This window comes from Stegostoma tigrinum, chromosome 39, assembly GCF_030684315.1.
Source record: "Stegostoma tigrinum isolate sSteTig4 chromosome 39, sSteTig4.hap1, whole genome shotgun sequence".
Classification (NCBI taxonomy): domain Eukaryota; kingdom Metazoa; phylum Chordata; class Chondrichthyes; order Orectolobiformes; family Stegostomatidae; genus Stegostoma; species Stegostoma tigrinum.
The window spans coordinates 13,474,936-13,493,776 of NC_081392.1; the positions used below are offsets into that span (position 1 = coordinate 13,474,936).

Sequence of the window (18,841 nt, forward strand, 5' to 3'; positions counted from 1 at the left end):
CCATTTGGTTACTTGAGGCTCATAACTCAATAAAAGATTGAGCCCTGGGGCTTAGTCAGAACTTGTAACAATGAGAGTGTGGTAACTGTTTGACCTTTATGGAGCATAGCCTTGGATCATAACCATATGACTTGTCAAGCACAAGGCAGTGATTTCTCAGTCTGACACAAATTGTGTGAAATCTCTCACACAGTCACAAAGTGACAGAGTACCATGGGTTCTTCAGGGATGTGGGGCTTGAATGTACCCTCAAAGAGATCTACAGCACACAAAAAGGGACCTTCAGCCCATCGAGTCTGTACCGGTCAGAAACACTCCTCTCACAGCCCAAAGATGTGCAGGTTAGGTCATAGAGTCATAGATATGTACATAGACATATATCAGAGACTCTTATCCATGCCAGACAGGCGTGGCCCAGTGGTAAGCACTGCTGCGACACAGCACTAGGGTCCCAGGTTCAATTCCACCCTCAGGTGACTGTCTGTGTGGAGCATGCACGTTCACCCTGCGTCTGTGCAGGTCCCCTCTAGGTGATCTGATTTCCTCCCACAGTCCAAAGATGTGCTGGTTAGGGTGGATTGGCCATGCTAAATTGCCCCATAGTGTGCAGACTGGGTGGATTGGCCATAGGAGGTGCAGGGTTGCAGGGGTGTGTGGCTGGGTGGGATCTCCTTCAGAGGATCAGTGTGGACTAGATGGATTGAATGGCCTGCTTCCACACTGTAGGAGCTATTCTCACACCATTTTCCAGCACTTGGGCCATAGCCTTGGCATCGTAAGTGTGCACGTAAATACTTCTTCAATGTGAAGAAAGACAGCAAAAACAGGTTAATGTTTTCTCTTTTTCTCTGTCTCTCTCTGCCCAGGGAGTGCCCATCCAGCTATCCAATGCCAACCATGAAGAGCAGCTTATCCAGGCTGACCCCCACCAAACCTCAGGTGGGTCCTGTGAAACTTCAGGAGGAAAACAAACTGGGGAAGAGCATGCCAGCTGGAATGAACCCTTTCAAGGAAGACACCGTCGATGAGATGCATTCCTTTGCAGAGGACTTAAACCCGTTCCACAAGGAGGAGGAGGAAGGAATGGAGAGCATCCAGATGCTCAACATAAGCCTGCCATCAGGTGAAGCTGCCATGCCCAAGATAAATGGCAGTGAAAAGCACACCACTTTGACTATGTCGCTAAAGAAGGCCTTCAAGATGAACAAGAAGCAAGGCCGGTCCCTCACCGAGGACCAGAGCGAAGAGAAGAAGCCATTCTTCAGGCTCCCATCTCCTCTCTCCGATCCGGAGGCTCCTTGGAAGAGCCAGGAGAAGAAGGCAGGCCACCCGCGGTTGGAGGAGCCGGCCTCACCAGTGAAGCTCAGAGATGGGAGTGAGAAGGACAGCCTGGCTGACCTGCCACCCAGGAAGGTGATGTCCTTCCTCAAACTGGGCAAACCGAAGGCAGAGTCGTCAACAGAGAAAATGGAGCACAGGGGCAGGGCAGAGAGGAAGACAGAGACGGTGCCTGAGGTCAGGGAACCTCTCTCAGGTAGGACTTCCCCATCGCTGGAAATCCTCTGCCTGGTTCACATTGACGGCATAGGCCTGCGAGACCGAACAGCCTATTGCTAGTGCTGTCTGAAACTCAAGGCTATCGTAAGTCATAAGAAACATCTTTGCCCGAAGCAGAGGTGACAATGCCAGGTGCACCACTCCCAAACAGCGCAACTAGGGCAAATATCGAAGAGCAAGGGAGAATTGATCCAGCAACTGCTCACTCAGCGTTAACTGAGGAACAGGAAGAGTACATTTCTTGAAGTAGGACAGCAGAGAATTATACAGAAATACAGTAAACAGCAGCAGGAGTAGGCCACTCTGCCCTTTGCGCCTGCTCTCCCAATCAATAGGATCATGGCCAGTCATCCAATTCAGACCCCCGTTCCCACTTTCTCCCACCCTCCTCACCTGCCCTATACTTTGATCTCTTTGTCCCCAATAACTATCTCTCACTTTACCGTTTGTTCAGTGTCCTGGAACTCCCATCCCTCACACCCTTTCGGGTCACGCTAGAGCCCAGAGACTGCAGTGGTTCAAGAAGGCAGCTCACCCCTGAAATAACTCCACAGAGGCTGGTATCTTATCACCGAGATGGACAGTCCTTAATTTTAGTAAGGCCTCATTCACAGCTAGCTCTCAAAGAGAGGCTCCTGTCTATACCCTTCAGCCAGGGCTCCTTGATTGGGCCAGCTTAACAGCCCCAATCAGGGAAATCATATTCTACAAGATCCAAAGTTCAAGGACAGTTCCTTCCCTGCAGTTATTGGACTTCTGAATGGGCCTCTCAAATTTCAAATCTAATGTCAATCTCGCTTTTTGTACACTTTCTCTGCAGTTGTAACTTTATATCCCTCGCTGGCCTGTTGATCCAGAGACCCAGGTAACGTTCTGGGAACCTGGCTTCGAATCCCACCTTAGCAGATAGTAGAATTTGAATTCAGTAAGATATCTGGAATTAAGAGTCTAATGATGGCCCTGAATCCATTGCTGTTTGTCTGAAAAACCCATTGATTCACTAACATCCTTTAGGGAAGGAAACTGCCATCCTAACCCAGTCTGGTCTGCATGTGACTCCAGACCCACAGCAATGGGTTTGACTGTGAACTGCCCTCTGGGGCAATTAGGCATGGGCAATAAATGCTGCCTGGCCAACGACGCCCTCATTTCGTGAATGAATAAAGGAAAAAAAAAGCTGAAATTAAGGATCTAATGATGACCATGAGACCATTGTCAATTGTTGGAAAAGCCCATCTGGTTCACTTATGTCCTTTAGAGGAGGAAATCTGCCATCCTTATCCAGTCTGGCCTACATGTGACTCCAGACCCACAGCAATGGGGTTGACTCTGAGCAATTAGGGATGGACAATAAATGCAGCCTGGCCAGCGACGCCCTCACCCCATGAATAAATAAGAAAAACAAAATCCCTGGCTCTGATTGCACACACAATGATCCCTAGATGTTATGATCTCCATGCAAAACAAAACTTTTAGCTGTATTTAGGTACATGTGACAGTTGTAAATGAAATCAAATCTGGCTGACCTCGTTACAACCACTACGCACCCCCACCTTCTCAAGGGGCAATTAAGGACAGGCAAGAAATGCTGGGCCCAGCCAGCGATACCCATATTCCATGAATGAATTGTAAAACAAAACTGCTTTAAAACATGCAATTTTTGGCTTTCTGTGGCAGAGAATTCCACAGGATGTCTACTCCCTGGGTGAAGACATTTCTCTTCATCTCGGTCCTATCCCTGTATCCTTAGACTCTGTGGTTTCCTGGAAAGGAATCTAGTTGGGATTATGGCGGTCAAGGGTTGAACGTTCCAAGCCATTAATATTTCCATTTCCTCTCGTACAGTGCTGGAGATCTACAAACTGATCGAGAAGAGGGACCTGGTACTGGCCGACAGCCACATCGTGGAGCTGGAGGAGGAGTGCGAGAGGGTGAGGACCACCGACGGAGGTAAAGACGGGGGCAGGAAGGCAAAGGACATTGAGCTGCTCTACAAAGAGCTGGAGGGGGAACTGAAGAAGATCGTGGCTGAGTCCCTCAGCCAAACCCTCGAGGCGACGCACCTGGACCAGCTGGTGCAGACCATTGAGGAGGAGGAGAAGGTGGACAGGGCATGGGCCAGCTGCGGAAGGCTCCCTGAAGACACCGATGGCCCCAGGCCCAGGCAGCTGCGGACGAAGTGGCGGGAAATGGTGAGGGATTCGGTGGTCGAGAGATTGTCCCGTTGCCAGACCAACACCTCGATTGCCCAGCGCCTGAGGAGTCTCAAAGAGCAGATCACGAGTGACTTGATTCTCATCCGAAAGAACCATGTTGCGGCCTACCCAAAGGATTACGATGCGTTCAATGTCTACGTTAACAGCTACCATGAGGTGGTTTCTTCCTGCCTCGCCGAGATGGCCCAGAATGATCTAGAAATTCAGCAATTCTACAGCTTTCTCCAATGGTGCCACAACGATTATGTCAGGTGGGAGTGTCCCCAGACCTGCTAAGAACGCCCACTCAATGGCCATTGGCAGTTAGTGTCCATCGTCGTAATAAAGGGGGGGTATCATTGGATAACGGTGGAGACCAGTCATCTCGCTCCTTGGGGGTGGGGTGTTGGCCTCAGTTGCCATGACAGCACTGAGGCAATGTGGGGAGTATGAGGTAGAGGATCGGCCATGATTTGGCTGAGCTGAACATTCTAGAGCAACATCCAAAACAAGGCCCAGGAACAGGCCATTCAGCCCCGAGGGCCTGCTCCGCCAGTCAATGAAATCACGGCAGGCCTCATCGTCAACTCAAGTCCTCCCCTCCCCGGGCAACCTCTCGCCCTCTTTCTGAACTAGAATTGATCCACCACCACCTTAAAAAAATATTCAGACGCTCTCCTCCAGCATCTTTTGTGGAAGAGCGTCCCAAAAACATAAATTTACCTCAGTTCTGAGGCAGGGGGGCTGACCCCTTATTTTAAACCATGAACCCTGGAGATCTAGATTCTTAAACAGGTGGGGAGGACGTTCTTTCCAGATTCACTCAGTAAAGACCGCTTAGGATCCTTTGTGTTTCAATGTGGTCGCCTTCCACTGGGTGGCCGATCAACCCAGCCACAGTTTTGGTCCCTTCCTTGAGAAAGGATGTACTGGCACTGGAGGGGGTGCAGACGAGGTTCACTGGGTTGGTTCCGGAGTTGAGAGGGTTGGCTTATGAGGAATGATTGTGTAGACTGGGAATGTACTCTTTGGGATTTGAAAGAATGAGGGACGTCTTATTGAAACATGTAAAATTATGAAGGGAATAGAAGCAATCAGGTTGGTTCCATTGGTTGGGGGGGTGGTGAACCTAAGGGGCATAGCCTCAAAGTAAGGGGCAGCAGGTTTAGGACTGAGTTGAGGGGGAACGTCTTCACCCAAACGGTTGCGAATCTGTGGATTTCCCTGCCCCAGAGAACCAGCTGAAGCTTCCTCATTGAATGCTTTTAAGGCAACGATAGATTTTTGAACAGTGAAGGAACTAAAGGTTATGGAGAGGAGGTAGATAACTGGAGCTGAGTACATGAGAAAGATCAGCCATGATCTTATTGAATGGCGGAGCAGGGGCCAGATGGGGCCGAGTCCTGGTCCTTATGTTCTTATGTCCAGTGCCCATTCCCTGAGGGGGGGGGAGGGGGGGTGGTGTCAGTTGTACCACATTACCATTGGCTTCTACAGAACCTGAACCTCTCTGAGGTGGCTTTTGTGCGTGGCAAAGGGAGCCTTTCATTTACGTAGCACCTTTCACAACCTCTCCGCCCCGCCTCTCAACCAAACAACATACTCCTGAGACTTTGTAACCCAGGAAAGGTGACAGCTGATTGGCTGCTCAGGAAGCTCCCACGAACAGCACGGGGGTAATCGTCAGATCACGGGGTCCGTGTTTGGGGTGGTGGGGGGGTGGTTGTGAAAAAAACATGATAAAACTGCGGACGCTAAAATCTGAAACAGAAACAGAAATTGCTGGGGTTTTTAGTTTGATTTATCGCTATCACATGTACCGGGATACAGTGAAAAGTGTTGTTGTGTGTGCGATTCAGGCAGATTGCACCATACAAAGTGTGCTCAGCAGGCCTGGCAGCAACTGTGGAGAGAGAAATCAAAGTTAACGTTTTGGGTCCAACACCCCTTCCTCAGGACTGAAATCGTGTCCCATTGGGTTGAGAGATATCTCGTTTACAATCATTGTGACAGGCCTCTGTTTATTTTAAAGGAAAATCAAAGTAACAGTATGGAAGGAGGGGGTATCTACTCACCAAGTCACCCTTCATTTGCATGTCCCTGGGCCCTGACCTCGAGGGAGGATACTCTCTGACTATCCTGTTCATTTGTGGCAGCCAGGACTCCCTGACTGGCCCAGGTTAACTGCCCCAATCTGGGATCTCACTGTCAGTGAGGTCTATCTGGCCCTTGTCCCAGCCACTGCAGAGTTTGAGACCCCATCAGCACTACACTTGAAGCTGAGGTTGGCCAGAATTGAGCCCGCATCCTCGAAAGGGTTGGCCGCGGGCCTAGAGCTGTCACTTGGGCCTTACTTTCACGGTCCCCCTTGTGTTTATTTTTTCAGGGATGTGATAGGCCACGAGGAACTTGCTGCACACGTCAGAAAACAACAGTTGAAACCGTTGCTGCCGGCAGAAACAATGCAGCAGCTGGAGGCTAAATGCATTGCCCTGGTGAAGGTAAGAACAAAAATACTCGGCCTTCCCCACATTTCGGGAGAAAGGGAAACTGTCTGGAAATCGGGCTCAAACGTACCCCTGTCTCCGGGGTTACGATGCCAGGATTGTCAGAGGTAGGAGTGAGGCGAGGAGAACCTTCTTTCCCCTGGGTTTTGATTATAAATTCACTCATGGGCATTTACTGCCCATCCGCAAAGGTCATAGAGATGTACAGCGCAGAATCAGGCCCTCCACACCAACTCATCCATGCTGCCCAGATATCCTAAAATGCCGGGGCGGCACGGGGTCTCAGGGGTTAACACTGCAGCCTCACAGCACCAGGGACCCGGGTTCGATTCCAGCCTCGGGTGACTGTCTGTGTGGAGTTTGCACACTCTACCCGTGTCTGCGTGGGTTTCCTCCCACAGTCCAAAGATGTGCACATTATGGTGGGTTGGCCATGGGAAATTGTCCGCAGTGTTCAGGGGTGTGTGGGTTATAGGGGGATGGGTCTGGGTGGGATGCTTCAAGGGGGGGTGTGGACTTGTTGGGCCGAAGGGCCTGTTTCCACACTGTAGGGAATCTAATCTAATCTAATCTAATCTAATCTAGTCTAGTGTAGTCTAGTCCCATTTGCCAGCATTTGGCCCATATCCCTCTAAACCCTTCCTATCCATGTCCCCATCCAGATGCCTTTTAAATGTTGTAACTGTACCAGCCTCCACCACTTCCTCTGGCAGCTCATTCCATACACGCACCACCCTCTGCGGGAAAAAGTTGCCCCTCAGGTCCCTTTTAAATCTTTACCCTCTCACCTTAAACCTATGCCCCTCTAGTTTTGGACTCCCCCACCCTGGGGAAAAGACCTTGCCCGTCCATGCCCCTCATGATTATTTAAACGTCTACATAGGTCACCCCTCAGTCTGTGATGGTACAGGGAAAATAGCTCATTGCTGTGGGTCTGGAGTCACGTGTAGGCCCAAACCAGGTAAAGACGCCAGGTCCTTCCCTAAAGGGCATTAGTAAACCAGATGGGTTTTTCCTGACAATCGACAATGGATTCATAGTCATGATTAAACTCCTAATTCCAGATTATTTTTAAAAATTGAATTCAGAATACCATCTGCCATGGTGCGATTCAAACCCTTAGCTGTCACGTGCTGGAGTGAGACTTAAATGTGGAGCATCTGACTCTGAAGTTACCTGCAGGGTCTTCCCAACTTACTGGAGATTTGTGAGAATTAGAGAGCGTCTGTTGGGTGTAAGAGAACTTCTGGAGATAAAGAAACATGAGGGTGAGGAGGAGGGGGAGGAGGAGGAGGAGGAGGCGGAGAGTGGGGTTCATCTGCAAGTCGAGCGTGGTTATCCCACACACATGACCTGGGAGAGCCCGGGGAATCTGGGTTGCCGTTCCGATTCCTCACCCCTGCTGTCTGCCACCTGTCCGAGCCCAAACACAGGCTAAAGATCCTGCTAACAGTTTCGCGCGGCTTGTGTTTCATAGGCACAGATAACGAAAAGCATGAGTGAGGAGCTTATCGCGGAAAAAGACAAGTGGGAGGCAGGGGGTGACGCATATCAATCCGAGCTCCCAAACAGGATGATTCAGGTAACTGTCAATCTCAGACAGGCACTGAGAAAGAGCACCGTCCTGCTGAAGAATCTTGTTAAATTACCAGCATTGAGATGTGAGCAAATTGTTGCCTTGGTGTGTTGTAGTTATACCCTGAACGTTCTGTTGCATTGAACACGACCCAGTGTCTTCAACAATCGCTCCAGCCAGGAGTTAAAAGTCAGACACCTCGCTATGGGGTCTGGAGTTACACGTAGGCCCGGACTGGTGTAAGGACGGCAGATTGCCATGCCTAAAGGGGCATTAGCAAAACAGATGGGTTTTTCGCAATAAAAACCGAAAGAACTGCGGGCGTTGTAAATCAGAAGCAAAAACAGAAGTTGCTGGAAAAGCTCAGCAGGCCTGGCAGCATCTGTGAAGAAAACAACACAGTTAATGCAGAACCAAAACATTAACTCTGTTTTCTCCTTCGCAGATGCTGCCAGATCTGCTGAGCTTTTCCTGCAACTTCTGTTTCTGTTCCGGGTTTTTAACAAAACCAATGCCACTTTCATGGTCATTAATACAAATGATATCTTAATTAATTAATTAAATTTGAAACAATTCCGAGATGCCATGGGTGGGACTTGAACTCACATCTCAGGGCCTCTGGGGTGTGCAGACCATGGCTATAACCACGACAGTGCTGGCCCCAAGAGGGCACAGCCATAGTGTAACGGGTTAATGATCTCGGACTGAGATGAAGAAAAAACTCTTCATTCTGAGGATGGTAAATCTTCAGAATTATCAACACTCTTTATTACTGAGTGTAATAACCACATCTTTCAAAACTATATGGCATTTTCTTTTAAACATTTAATCAGAAAACATGCAGGGACAAAAGCAGTCCCCAGTAGAAATACTCCATCTTCCAAAGGTGTTCCTGATGGAAATACTCCGTTTTTAAAGGTGTCCCTGATGGAAATACTCCGTCTTTAAAGGTGTCCCTGATGGAAATATTCCAACTTTAAAAGGTGTCCCTGATGGAAATACTCCGTCTTTAAAGGTGTCCCTGATGGAAATATTCCAACTTTAAAAGGTGTCCCTGATGGAAATACTCCCACTTTAAAGGTGTCCCTGAGGGAAATTCTCCCTCTTTAAAGGTGTTCCTGATGGAAATGCTCCCTCTTTAAAGGTGTCCCTGATGGAAATACTCCGTCTTCAAAGGTGTTCCTGATGGAAACACTCCAACGTTAAAAGGTGTTCCTGATGGAAATACTCCCTCTTTAAAGGTGTCCCTGATGGAAATACTCCATCTTTAAAGGTGTCCCTGATGGAAATATTCCGTCTCTAAAGGTGTCCCTGGCAGAAATACTCCAACTTTAAAAGGTGTTCCTGATGGAAATACTCCCTCTTTAAAGGTGTCCCTGATGGAAATATTCCATCTCTAAAGGTGTCCCTGGTGGAAATACTCCAACTTTAAAAGGTGTTCCTGATGGAAATACTCCTTCTTTAAAGGTGTCCCTGATGGAAATATTCCGTCTCTAAAGGTGTCCCTGATGGAAACACTCCAACTTTAAAAGGTGTCCCTGATGCAAATACTTCCTCTTTAAAGGTGTCCCTGATGGAAATACTCCGTCTTTAAAGGTGTTCCTGATGGAAATACTCCAACTTTAAAAGGTGTTCCTGATGGAAATACTCCCTCTTTAAAGGTGTCCCTGATGGAAATATTCCGTCTCTACAGGTGTCCCTGATGGAAACACTCCAACTTTAAAAGGTGTCCGTGATGGAAATACTCCCTCTTTAAAGGTGTCCCTGATGGAAATACTCCCTTTTTAAAGGTGTCCCTGATGGAAATACTCCATCTTTAAAGGTGTCCCTGATGGAAATACTCCCTCTTTAAAGGTGTCCCTGATGGAAATACTCCGTCTCTAAAGGTGTCCCTGATGGATATACTCCTTCTTTAAAGGTGTCCCTGATGGATATACTCCTTCTTTAAAGGTGTCCCTGGTGGAAATACTCTGTCTCTAAAGGTGTCCCTGGTTGAAATCCTCTGTCTTTAAACGTGTTCCTGATGGAAATTCTCCGTCTTTAAGAGCAGTCCTGACAGGGAGTTTCCCATTTTAAAAGTGGTTCTTGTTGGAACTTTTTTTCCATTGGAAATTTTTTTTAAGGATGTTTTTCCTGTTTCCCCAGCTCCTGAAAGGTCACGTCACGCACTCTGCTGCAGTCAACCAAGAGTTCGGGGCTCAAGTCAGTCTCTGCTGCCTCTCTGGCCTAGCTGACTTTCTGCAAAGGTATTTGTTCCACAGCACACTGGTTACATTGGGCACGTGTGGGAGAAATGGGGGCAAACTGCATGTCAGGGGAAGGGGCACTTCCTGACACATAACTCCACAAAAGACAGTTCTAAGTCTATACCAATTTACTGCACAACCCCACCCCCTCCCCCCACCCCCCGCCATCGAGAATCACCTCAAAGCCAAAACAAATGCTCATAATTCATGAATGTTTCATAGGCTAGTCACAGAAATCCCTACAGCGTGGAAGCAAGCCATTCAGCCCATACCGACCCTCTGAACTGCACGCGACACGCGCCCCCCCACCCCAATCGCACCCCTTTTCTGTGACCCCGTATTTCCCACAGCTAACCCACCTAGCCTGCACATCCCTGAACACTGCGGGTAATTTAGCATGGCCAACACACTCTGGCCTGCACATCTTTGGGCTGTGGGAGGAAACCGGAGCACCCAGAGGAAACCCCAGACAGACACGGGGAGAATGTGCAAACACCACACAGACAGTTATTCAACGGTAGAATTGAACCTGAGTCCCTGGCACCACGAGGCAGCAGTGCTAACCGCTGAGGCACAGGTCACCCATCTAGACTTCTGTTGGGCCCAGGGTTTTCTCGATTAATAGGAGCTCCTGTCTTTGATCCATAGGGAGTGTGAAATATCTCATTATTTTTTATTTTTATTGTTCATTCGTGGGATGTGGGCATCGCTCACTGGGCCAGCATTTATTGCCCATCCCTAATTGGCCAGAGGGCTGTTAAGAGTCACCCACATTGTTGTGGGTCTGTTGGGGGAGAGGCTGGTAACCGAGAGCCCCTCACTCTTGATTTGATTTATTATCATCCCCTGTACTGAGATACAGTGAAAAGTATTGTTTTCCATGGTATCCAGACAAGCCATACCTTAGATAAGTTATTCAGGGTTATAGAACAGAATGAGGAATATAGTGTTAGAGCTACAGAGACAGTGCAGAGAAAGATCAACTCTGATATATGAGACATTTGATAAAGGCGAGAAGAGGCTGCTCTTGAATCAGTTTGTACGTGTTTTCAAACTTTTAAACCTTCTTCCCAACAGAGGAGATTATAACCGGGGTGGGAGGGGTCTGTGATGATGTCGGCTGCCTTCCCGAGGCAGTGGGAGGTGTAGATGGAGCCAGGACTGGGCTGTGTTCACAACTCTCTTGTAGTTTCTTGCGGAATTGGGAACAGCTATTGCTGTGTCATGCTGTGGTGCAAGCAGATAGGATGTCTAGTGGACATGGCGAATTTCCTCGGCCTCCTGACGAAGTAGAGGCGTTGCTGTTCTCATGGAATCCCTACATTGTGGAAACAGGTCATTCGGCCCAACAGGTCCACACCATCCCTGCTGAAGAGCATCCCACCCAGAGCCATTCCCCTAACCCTGCACTTCTCATGTCTAACCCACCCTAACCTGCATAACTTTGGACTGTGGGAGGAAACGGGAGCTCCCGCAGGAATCCCACGCAGACACTCCATAGGCGCCCGAGGGTGGAATCGAACCCAGGACCCTCGCGCTGTGGGGCAGCAGCACTGACCACTTAGCCACTGTGCTGAAGGATTGGAGCTGGTCGGATTTAAACTCAATCCATCAGTCTGGAATAGAACACCAACCTCAGTAAACAAAACAAAGAAACAAAGAAACCTACAGCACAGGAACAGGCCCTTCGGCCCTCCAAGCCTGCGCCGATCGAGATCCTGTGTCTAACCTGTCACCTATTTTCTAACGGTCTGTATCCATTTGCTCCCCACCCATCCATGTACCTGTCCAAATATATCTTAAAAGACGCTAACGTGTCTGTGTCTACCACCTCCGCTGGCTACGCGCTCCAGGCGCCCACCACCCTCTGCGTAAAGAACTTTCCACGCATATCTCCCTTAAACTTTCCTCCTCTCACTTTGAACTCATGACCCCTAGTAATTGAGTCCCCCACTCTGGGGAAAAAGCTTCTTGCAATCCACCCTGTCGTAGCCCTCCAGTAGTGGTGGCTATGTCAATCCTGATCAGTTGTTGTAAAAAGCCATCTGATTCACCAATGCTCCTTTGGGGAAGAAGATCTGTCATTTTAACCCTGTCTGGCCTACATGTGACTCCAGCCCTGTAGTAATACCATTGGCTCTTTACTGATGCTTGGGATAGCCTAGCAAGCCTGTCAACACCAGGCTAAATAATTGCAGGTCTTGTCTGTGCTGGAGTTGGGATGTCATGCTGAGGTTGTACAGGACCTTAGTGAGGCCCGTTCCGGAGCACTGTGCCCGGTTTTGGCCACCCTGTTAGAGGAAGGATATTATTAAACGGGAGAGGGTTCAGAAGAAATTCACCAGGATGTTACTAAGAATTGAAGATTTGAGTAACAGGGAAAGGCAGGATACGCTGGGACTATTTTTTCACTGGAGCGTAGGAGGATGAGGGGTGACCCCATGGAGGTTTATAAAGTAATGAGGGTCTTTTCCCTAGGATTGGGGATTTCAAGACTAGGGGGTATAGTTTTAAGGTGAGAGGAGAAAGATTTACAGAGCACGTTTTTTTTAACAGAGAGAGAGCTTCGTGTATGGAATGAACTTCCTGAGGAAGAGGTACAGTTGCAACATTTAAAAAACATTTGGGGGCCAGCAGGTGGTTGAGTTTGGGATTGTGGTCAGCATGTACTGGTTGGGCCAAAGGGGCTGTTTCTGTGCTGTATGACTCATATTCCATGAACGAATTATAACAAAGCACTTTCAGCTGTGTAGCAGAAAGGCTCTATATAAATGCAGGTTTTTCTTGCTATTTCGGCGTAAATCCCCAAAGCACATAATCTCGCTGTTGGCTTTTGCAGCCGAAGCTTTATTTCAAAGGAATGCTGTCAAAGACATGTGTAGGCAAAGCCTGTGGGCTGAGGGAGCCAGGAGATTTATTGCCATTTCTGTAGCACAAAAAAACACTTGGAAAAGTGCCAAGGCTTTAGCAGGGGACTGGAAATAAAACTGGATTAAGCCAGGAAGCTATGGACAGAGTTGTCAAAGTTAGGGCACAAACTGAAAGAAACATTGAAAACGAGAGCTAGAGTAGGCTATCCTGGTCTCAGTTTCCTATGTTGAAAAGGTGCATTGACCAATCCTCTGCATTTCATGATGTTTGCTTCTTGTGTGATCTTTCTTTCTGTCACACTGTGACCTGGGATTGTGAGTTTCATTGAATCCCTGCAATGTGGGAGCAGGGCATTCAGCCCATTGAGTCCACACTGACCCTCTGAAGAGCATACCACCCAGACTCAGCCTATCCTTGTAACCCTATGGCTAACCCTAACCCAGCCTGCACGCCCTGGACACCACGGCCAATCCACCCTAACCTGCACGGGTATGGACTGCGGGAGGAAACTGGAGTGGGCACGGGGAGAAAGTGCAAACCCCATACAGGCAGTCGCCCCAGAATGAAACGTGGGTCTGTGGTGCTGTGAGGCAGCAGTGCTAACCGCGGAGCCACCGCGCCAACTCTGAGATCCGATGTTACACAGGAAATGCTAAATTAACTCAGTTTTAAAGGCGGCTGCCCACCCCCCAGCCCCCCCACCCAGTTTCCGATACTTCGGCCCAAAACATCCACAGTAGGATCTGAGCTACTGTCTCTCGACTATTTTTGAGGGAGAGCACGAGGGGTTCTGTTAGCTCAGTTGGCTGGATGGCTGGTTTGCAGTGTGGGTTCAATTCCTGCTTTGGCTGAGTTTACCATAAAGGATTCTTGTTCGAAACCTCTCACCTCACCCAAAGCATGGGTGATCCTCAGATTAAACCACCACAAGTCCTATCCCTCTAATGAGAGGGGAGCTGTTTGGGGACTTTACCTTTATTAGTCAGGGCTCTCAGGATTACGAGGTCAGTGACTTTAGCCACTGTCCCACAGGGTTGAGAGTGCCTTCATAACTTCTCTTTTACCCCAGGTACATGAATAAGATGTCTGAAGGTGCGCAATGAATTTTTATTGAGGGCTGAACAAATCTGCACATAATTCCGCACCCAATTCCCCCACACCTTCAATCACACTTCCCTCCTGCTCCTTAAAGTTGCTTCACGTTTTTTCCACGCATTTATCACTGCCTCTTCGTCACCCAAGACTCCAGTAGGAAAGTCCCTAACGCAGGATTTGTGGGAATTCACACAGAATAATTTATTTGCCTGATTCCCTGGAAAGCATCCGCACGTGGCGAAATCCTGCGACAGGTCGGAATTTCCTGCTCAGCTTCAGTGCTGCAGAAAAGCAGCAAAACCAACGTCACAAAGCTACCCCCAGACTGCGTTTAAAATTCGAAATTAAGACAAGTCACGTTGGACGTGAAATTGTTGACCGTGTTTCTCTTGCTCTGCAAATGCTGCTGAGACTTTCCAGCACTTTCAGTTCTTTGTTTCCAACCTCCTGCAACAGTAGTATTTTGATTTTAAAATCTAGATTTTGCTTCCTCTTTAATAGTTGGCAACTTGACTCCTGGCACCCAGGAAATTTGTACTAAGAGCAATGCAAGTTCCCATTCCAAATTGGAGCCTATCTTTTCTATAGGAACAAGAGGAGGCCAGGAACTGTCACAAACAAATATTCTCCCTCCCAGCCAGATCGATATCAATGCCTTTGTCTGTCCAAATAAACAACTGCACCTCCCAGTCGCGAACCATTTCCACTCCCCCTCCCATTCTCTAGATGACATGTCCATCATGGGCCTCCTGCAGTGCCACAATGATGCCACCCGAAGGTTGCAGGAACAGCAACTCCTATTCCGCTTGGGAACCCTGCAGCCATATGGTATCAATGTGGACTTCACCAGTTTCAAAATCTCCCCTTCCCCTACTGCATCCCTAAACCAGCCCAGTTCATCCCCTCCCCCCACTGCACCACACAACCAGCCCAGCTCTTCCCCCCCACCAACTGCATCCCAAAACCAGTCCAACCTGTCTCTGCCTCCCTAACCGGTTCTTCCTCTCACCCATCCCTTCCTCCCACCCCAAGCCGCACCTCCATTTCCTACCTACTAACCTCATCCCACCTCCTTGACCTGTCCGTCTTCCCTGGACTGACCTATCCCCTCCCTACCTCCCCACCTATACTCTCCTCTCCACCTATCTTCTTTTCTCTCCATCTTCGGTCTGCCTCCCCCTCTCTCCCTATTTATTCCAGAACCCTCTCCCCATCCCCCTCTCTGATGAAGGGTCTAGGCCCGAAACGTCAGCTTTTGTGCTCCTGAGATGCTGCTGGGCCTGCTGTGTTCGTCCAGCCTCACATTTTATTATCTCGGATTCTCCAGCATCTGCAGTTCCCGTTATCACTGCAGTTCTCTCTCTTTGGGCTCTATCCTATTATTTACTCCCTACACCATCCCCTCCCTATTTTCTGCAAATAAACTAACACTTCCCAGCCACCATCAGTTCTGAGGAAGGGTCACCAGACCTGAAACATTAACTCTGATTTCTCTTCATAGACGCTGCCAGACCTGCTGAGCTTTTCCAGCAACTTCTGTTTTTGTTAGGAGGCCACTCATATTGACACACCATATGATGGCATGGTGGCTCAGTAGTTAGCACCGAGGGACCTGGGATTGACTCCACTCTCGGGCGACTCTCTGTGTGGAGTTTGTATGTTCTCCCTGTGTCGGCATGAGTTTCCTCCCACAGTCCAAAGATGTGCAGATTAGGGTGGATTGGCCATGAGTAATTACGCATAGTGCCCAGGGATGTGCAGGTTAGAGTGGATTGGCCGTGCTAAATTACCCATAGTGTCCAGGGATGTGCAGGTTAGGGTGGATTGGCCGTGCTAAATTACCCATAGTGCCCAGGGGTGTGCAGGTTAGGGTGGATTGGCCATGAGAAATTACCCATAGTGCCCAGGGATGTGCAGGTTAGGGTGGATTGGCCGTGCTAAATTACCCATAGTGCCCAGGGATGTGCAGGTTAGGGTGGATTGGCCATGAGAAATTACCCATAGTGCCCAGGGATGTGCAGGTTAGGGTGGATTGGCTGTGCTAAATTACCCATAGTGCCCAGGGATGTGCAGGCTCGAGTGTGTTGACCATGGGAAACATGAGGCTGTAGGGATGGGGTGTGTCTGGGTGGGATGCTCAGCAGAGGGCCAGTGGTTTGAATGGCCTGCTTCTGCACTGTAGCAATTCTATGATTCTGTCCACTTTGGTTAATAACACTCTGTACACCTAAATCCTATCAGTCTCAGTTTTAAATTGACACGATTCCCCTCCAACTCCCAGCACCACTCTCCCCCTTCAGTCCATCATATCGGTGCTGTGCCATAGATCTGTACTGAATGGAAACAGACCCTTCGGTCTACCTCGCCCATGCTGACCAGATATCCTAAATTCATCTAGTCCCATTTGCCAGCATTTGGCCCATATCCCTCCAAACCCTTCCTATTCATGTCCCCATCCAGATGCCTTTTAAATGCTGTAACTGTACCAGCCTCCACCACTTCCTCTGGCAGCTCATTCCATACACGCACCACCCTCTGTGTGAAAATGTTGTCCCTTTTAAATCTTTCCCCTCTCACCTTAAACCTATGCCCCTCTAGTTTTGGACTCCCCCCACCCTGGGGAAAAGACTTTGTCTGTTCACCTTAAGAGCAACTCAGTCCCTTTTCTGAAGCTCCCATTAGCCCCACAACTTTACTTCCCTCAACCACCCATCCAGTTTCATTTCCCAATCCTTCCCCACCTCAGTACCACTCACTGTTTCAGGCAAATCGTTCCTGATGGATTCTCTACTTTAAATCTGTGTTCCCCCCCCGCCGCTCCTTCCATAGTCCTCATGCCATCCATGAGTGGGACTCTCCATCCACCTGATCTGAACCTTAGCTCCAGGCTTGGCTCAATCAGACCTGGTCCGAAATAGGATTTCTGGGTCTACAGGTAGGACGCTACCACCCGGGAGGGTCGTCAACTTTCGGGGAGGTGGGGAGGGTGGGAGGTTGAGTGTATCACAGGTAGGTTCGAAGACATGACCTTTCAACCTGCCAGCCCACCCCACCGACGTTGCTTCTACAGTGAGTGGGCTCCTTCTGAGAGGGTCTGAGCATGCAAATCACCGCGCCAACGCATTGACCCCTGGGGTCGTAGGTCACTGCACGCGCACACCTCATGGATCCCCCAACCAGGATCAATGCTGCCCTGGCCAATGACGCCCACACCCCATGAGTAAAGGTGGAATGGGAATTTGATTTGGAGGATGCTCCCAGTTGAAGTTCCTGCTATGTAAATGCAGCCATTGTTGTTGAACAACACTGCCTGATGATGGCACCCACAGTGTGTGAGGCATAATGCATGGAATGGAGCGCCTCCATTAGTCTGTTGCCACTCCCTCCAACTGAGCATGCCGCCTCAGTTGTGCCAACCGTGTGTTATTGCCTCCCCGATCGGCCAGGCCTTACCTCGGCGAGTTTGTGGATCTCGGGCTAACTTTGTGCTCCTCCCTTGTCTTTGCAGTTTTCAGAAGCACGCACAAGAGTTTTTTCAGCAGTACCGCGAGGCGGCAGACAGCAGGGAGCTGAAGGTCACACAAGCGATCGCGGTGGTGAGTTGCTGCCCTGTGTTCAGGTAAAGACCACATCACGAGAGACGGTGCGCAGGAATGTGAGGGAAGCGCGGGAGGGGGAGAAGGCACGGGGTGATAGAATCGGTGCAGGCACGGTGGACTGAATGGCCTCGTCGAGCTTTTGCCCATCAGAGTCGAGCTGCCAGCCAATCAGCAACTTTTTTCTTTTACAGTGTCAATTGCTATGACCATCAGAGATTTGGCATTCTTGCATCAATCCTGATCAGAAATTTCAGCAACATGGCTCGTCTTATTAAATTCATTCACGGGATCTGGGTGTCTCTGGCCAGGCAGCATATTGCCCATCCCTAATTGCCCCAGAGGGCAGTTAAGAGTCAACCACACTGCTGTGGGTCTGGAGTCACATGTCGGCCAGACCAGGTAAAAATGGCAGTTTCCTTCCCTAAAGGACATTAGTGAACAAGATGGGCTTTTCTTGACAATGGCTTAATTAAACCCTTAATTCCAGATCCTTTTATTGAATTCAAATTCTACCATCTGCCATGGTGGGATTCGAACCCAGGTCCCCGGGAAAAAAAGCAATTAGCTGAGTTTCTGGATTAATGGCCTACTGATAATACCACAAGGCTATTGCCTCCAGAGATAATAGGAACTGCAGATGCTGGAGAATCCGAGATAACAAAGTGTGGAGCTGGATGAACACACTTTGTTATCTAGACTATTCCCTCCCCCACCTTTCCAGTTACATTCAAGCTCTTAACTGTCAGATTGTTCTTGTAACTTACCCCTGTCCTCATAGAATCTGTACAGTGTGGAAACAGGCCATTCAGCCCATCGGTTCCATACTGATCCACGCGCTATACCTACCCCTGTAACCCTGCATTTCCAATGGCTAACCCTTATAGCCTGCGTATCCCTGGATACTACAAGGCAATTTAGCATGATTAATCCACCCTAACTTGCACACAGGGGCGGCACAGTGGCTCAGTGGTTAGCACTGCTGCCTCACAGGGACAGGGACCTGGGTTCAATCCCACCCTCGGGTGACTGTCTGTGTGGGGTCTGCACATTCTCCCCGTGTCTGTTAGCGTGGGTTGGCTGTGCTAAATTGCCTCAGACTTCCCAGGGGTATGTCGATTAGGGGGAAGGGGTCAAGATGGGACGCTCTGAGGGTCAGTATGAACTTGTTGGGATGAAGGGCCTGTTTCCACTCTGT

General features: G+C 49.2%; 1 protein-coding gene across 3 annotated transcripts in view; it reads left to right on the plus strand.

Annotated features, from left to right (window-relative positions):
- Positions 1 to 18,841, plus strand: part of LOC125447777 (exocyst complex component 3-like) — a 73,858-nt gene that overhangs the window by 35,953 nt on the left and 19,064 nt on the right. For all 3 annotated transcript variants that reach the window (XM_059640960.1, XM_059640963.1, XM_059640961.1), the window contains 6 exons: positions 867 to 1,534; positions 3,403 to 4,024; positions 6,139 to 6,253; positions 7,737 to 7,841; positions 9,981 to 10,081; positions 17,556 to 17,666. In XM_059640960.1, coding sequence (XP_059496943.1) covers positions 867 to 1,534; positions 3,403 to 4,024; positions 6,139 to 6,253; positions 7,737 to 7,841; positions 9,981 to 10,081; positions 17,556 to 17,666 — 1,722 coding nt within the window. The remainder of the gene's footprint in view (positions 1 to 866; positions 1,535 to 3,402; positions 4,025 to 6,138; positions 6,254 to 7,736; positions 7,842 to 9,980; positions 10,082 to 17,555; positions 17,667 to 18,841) is intronic.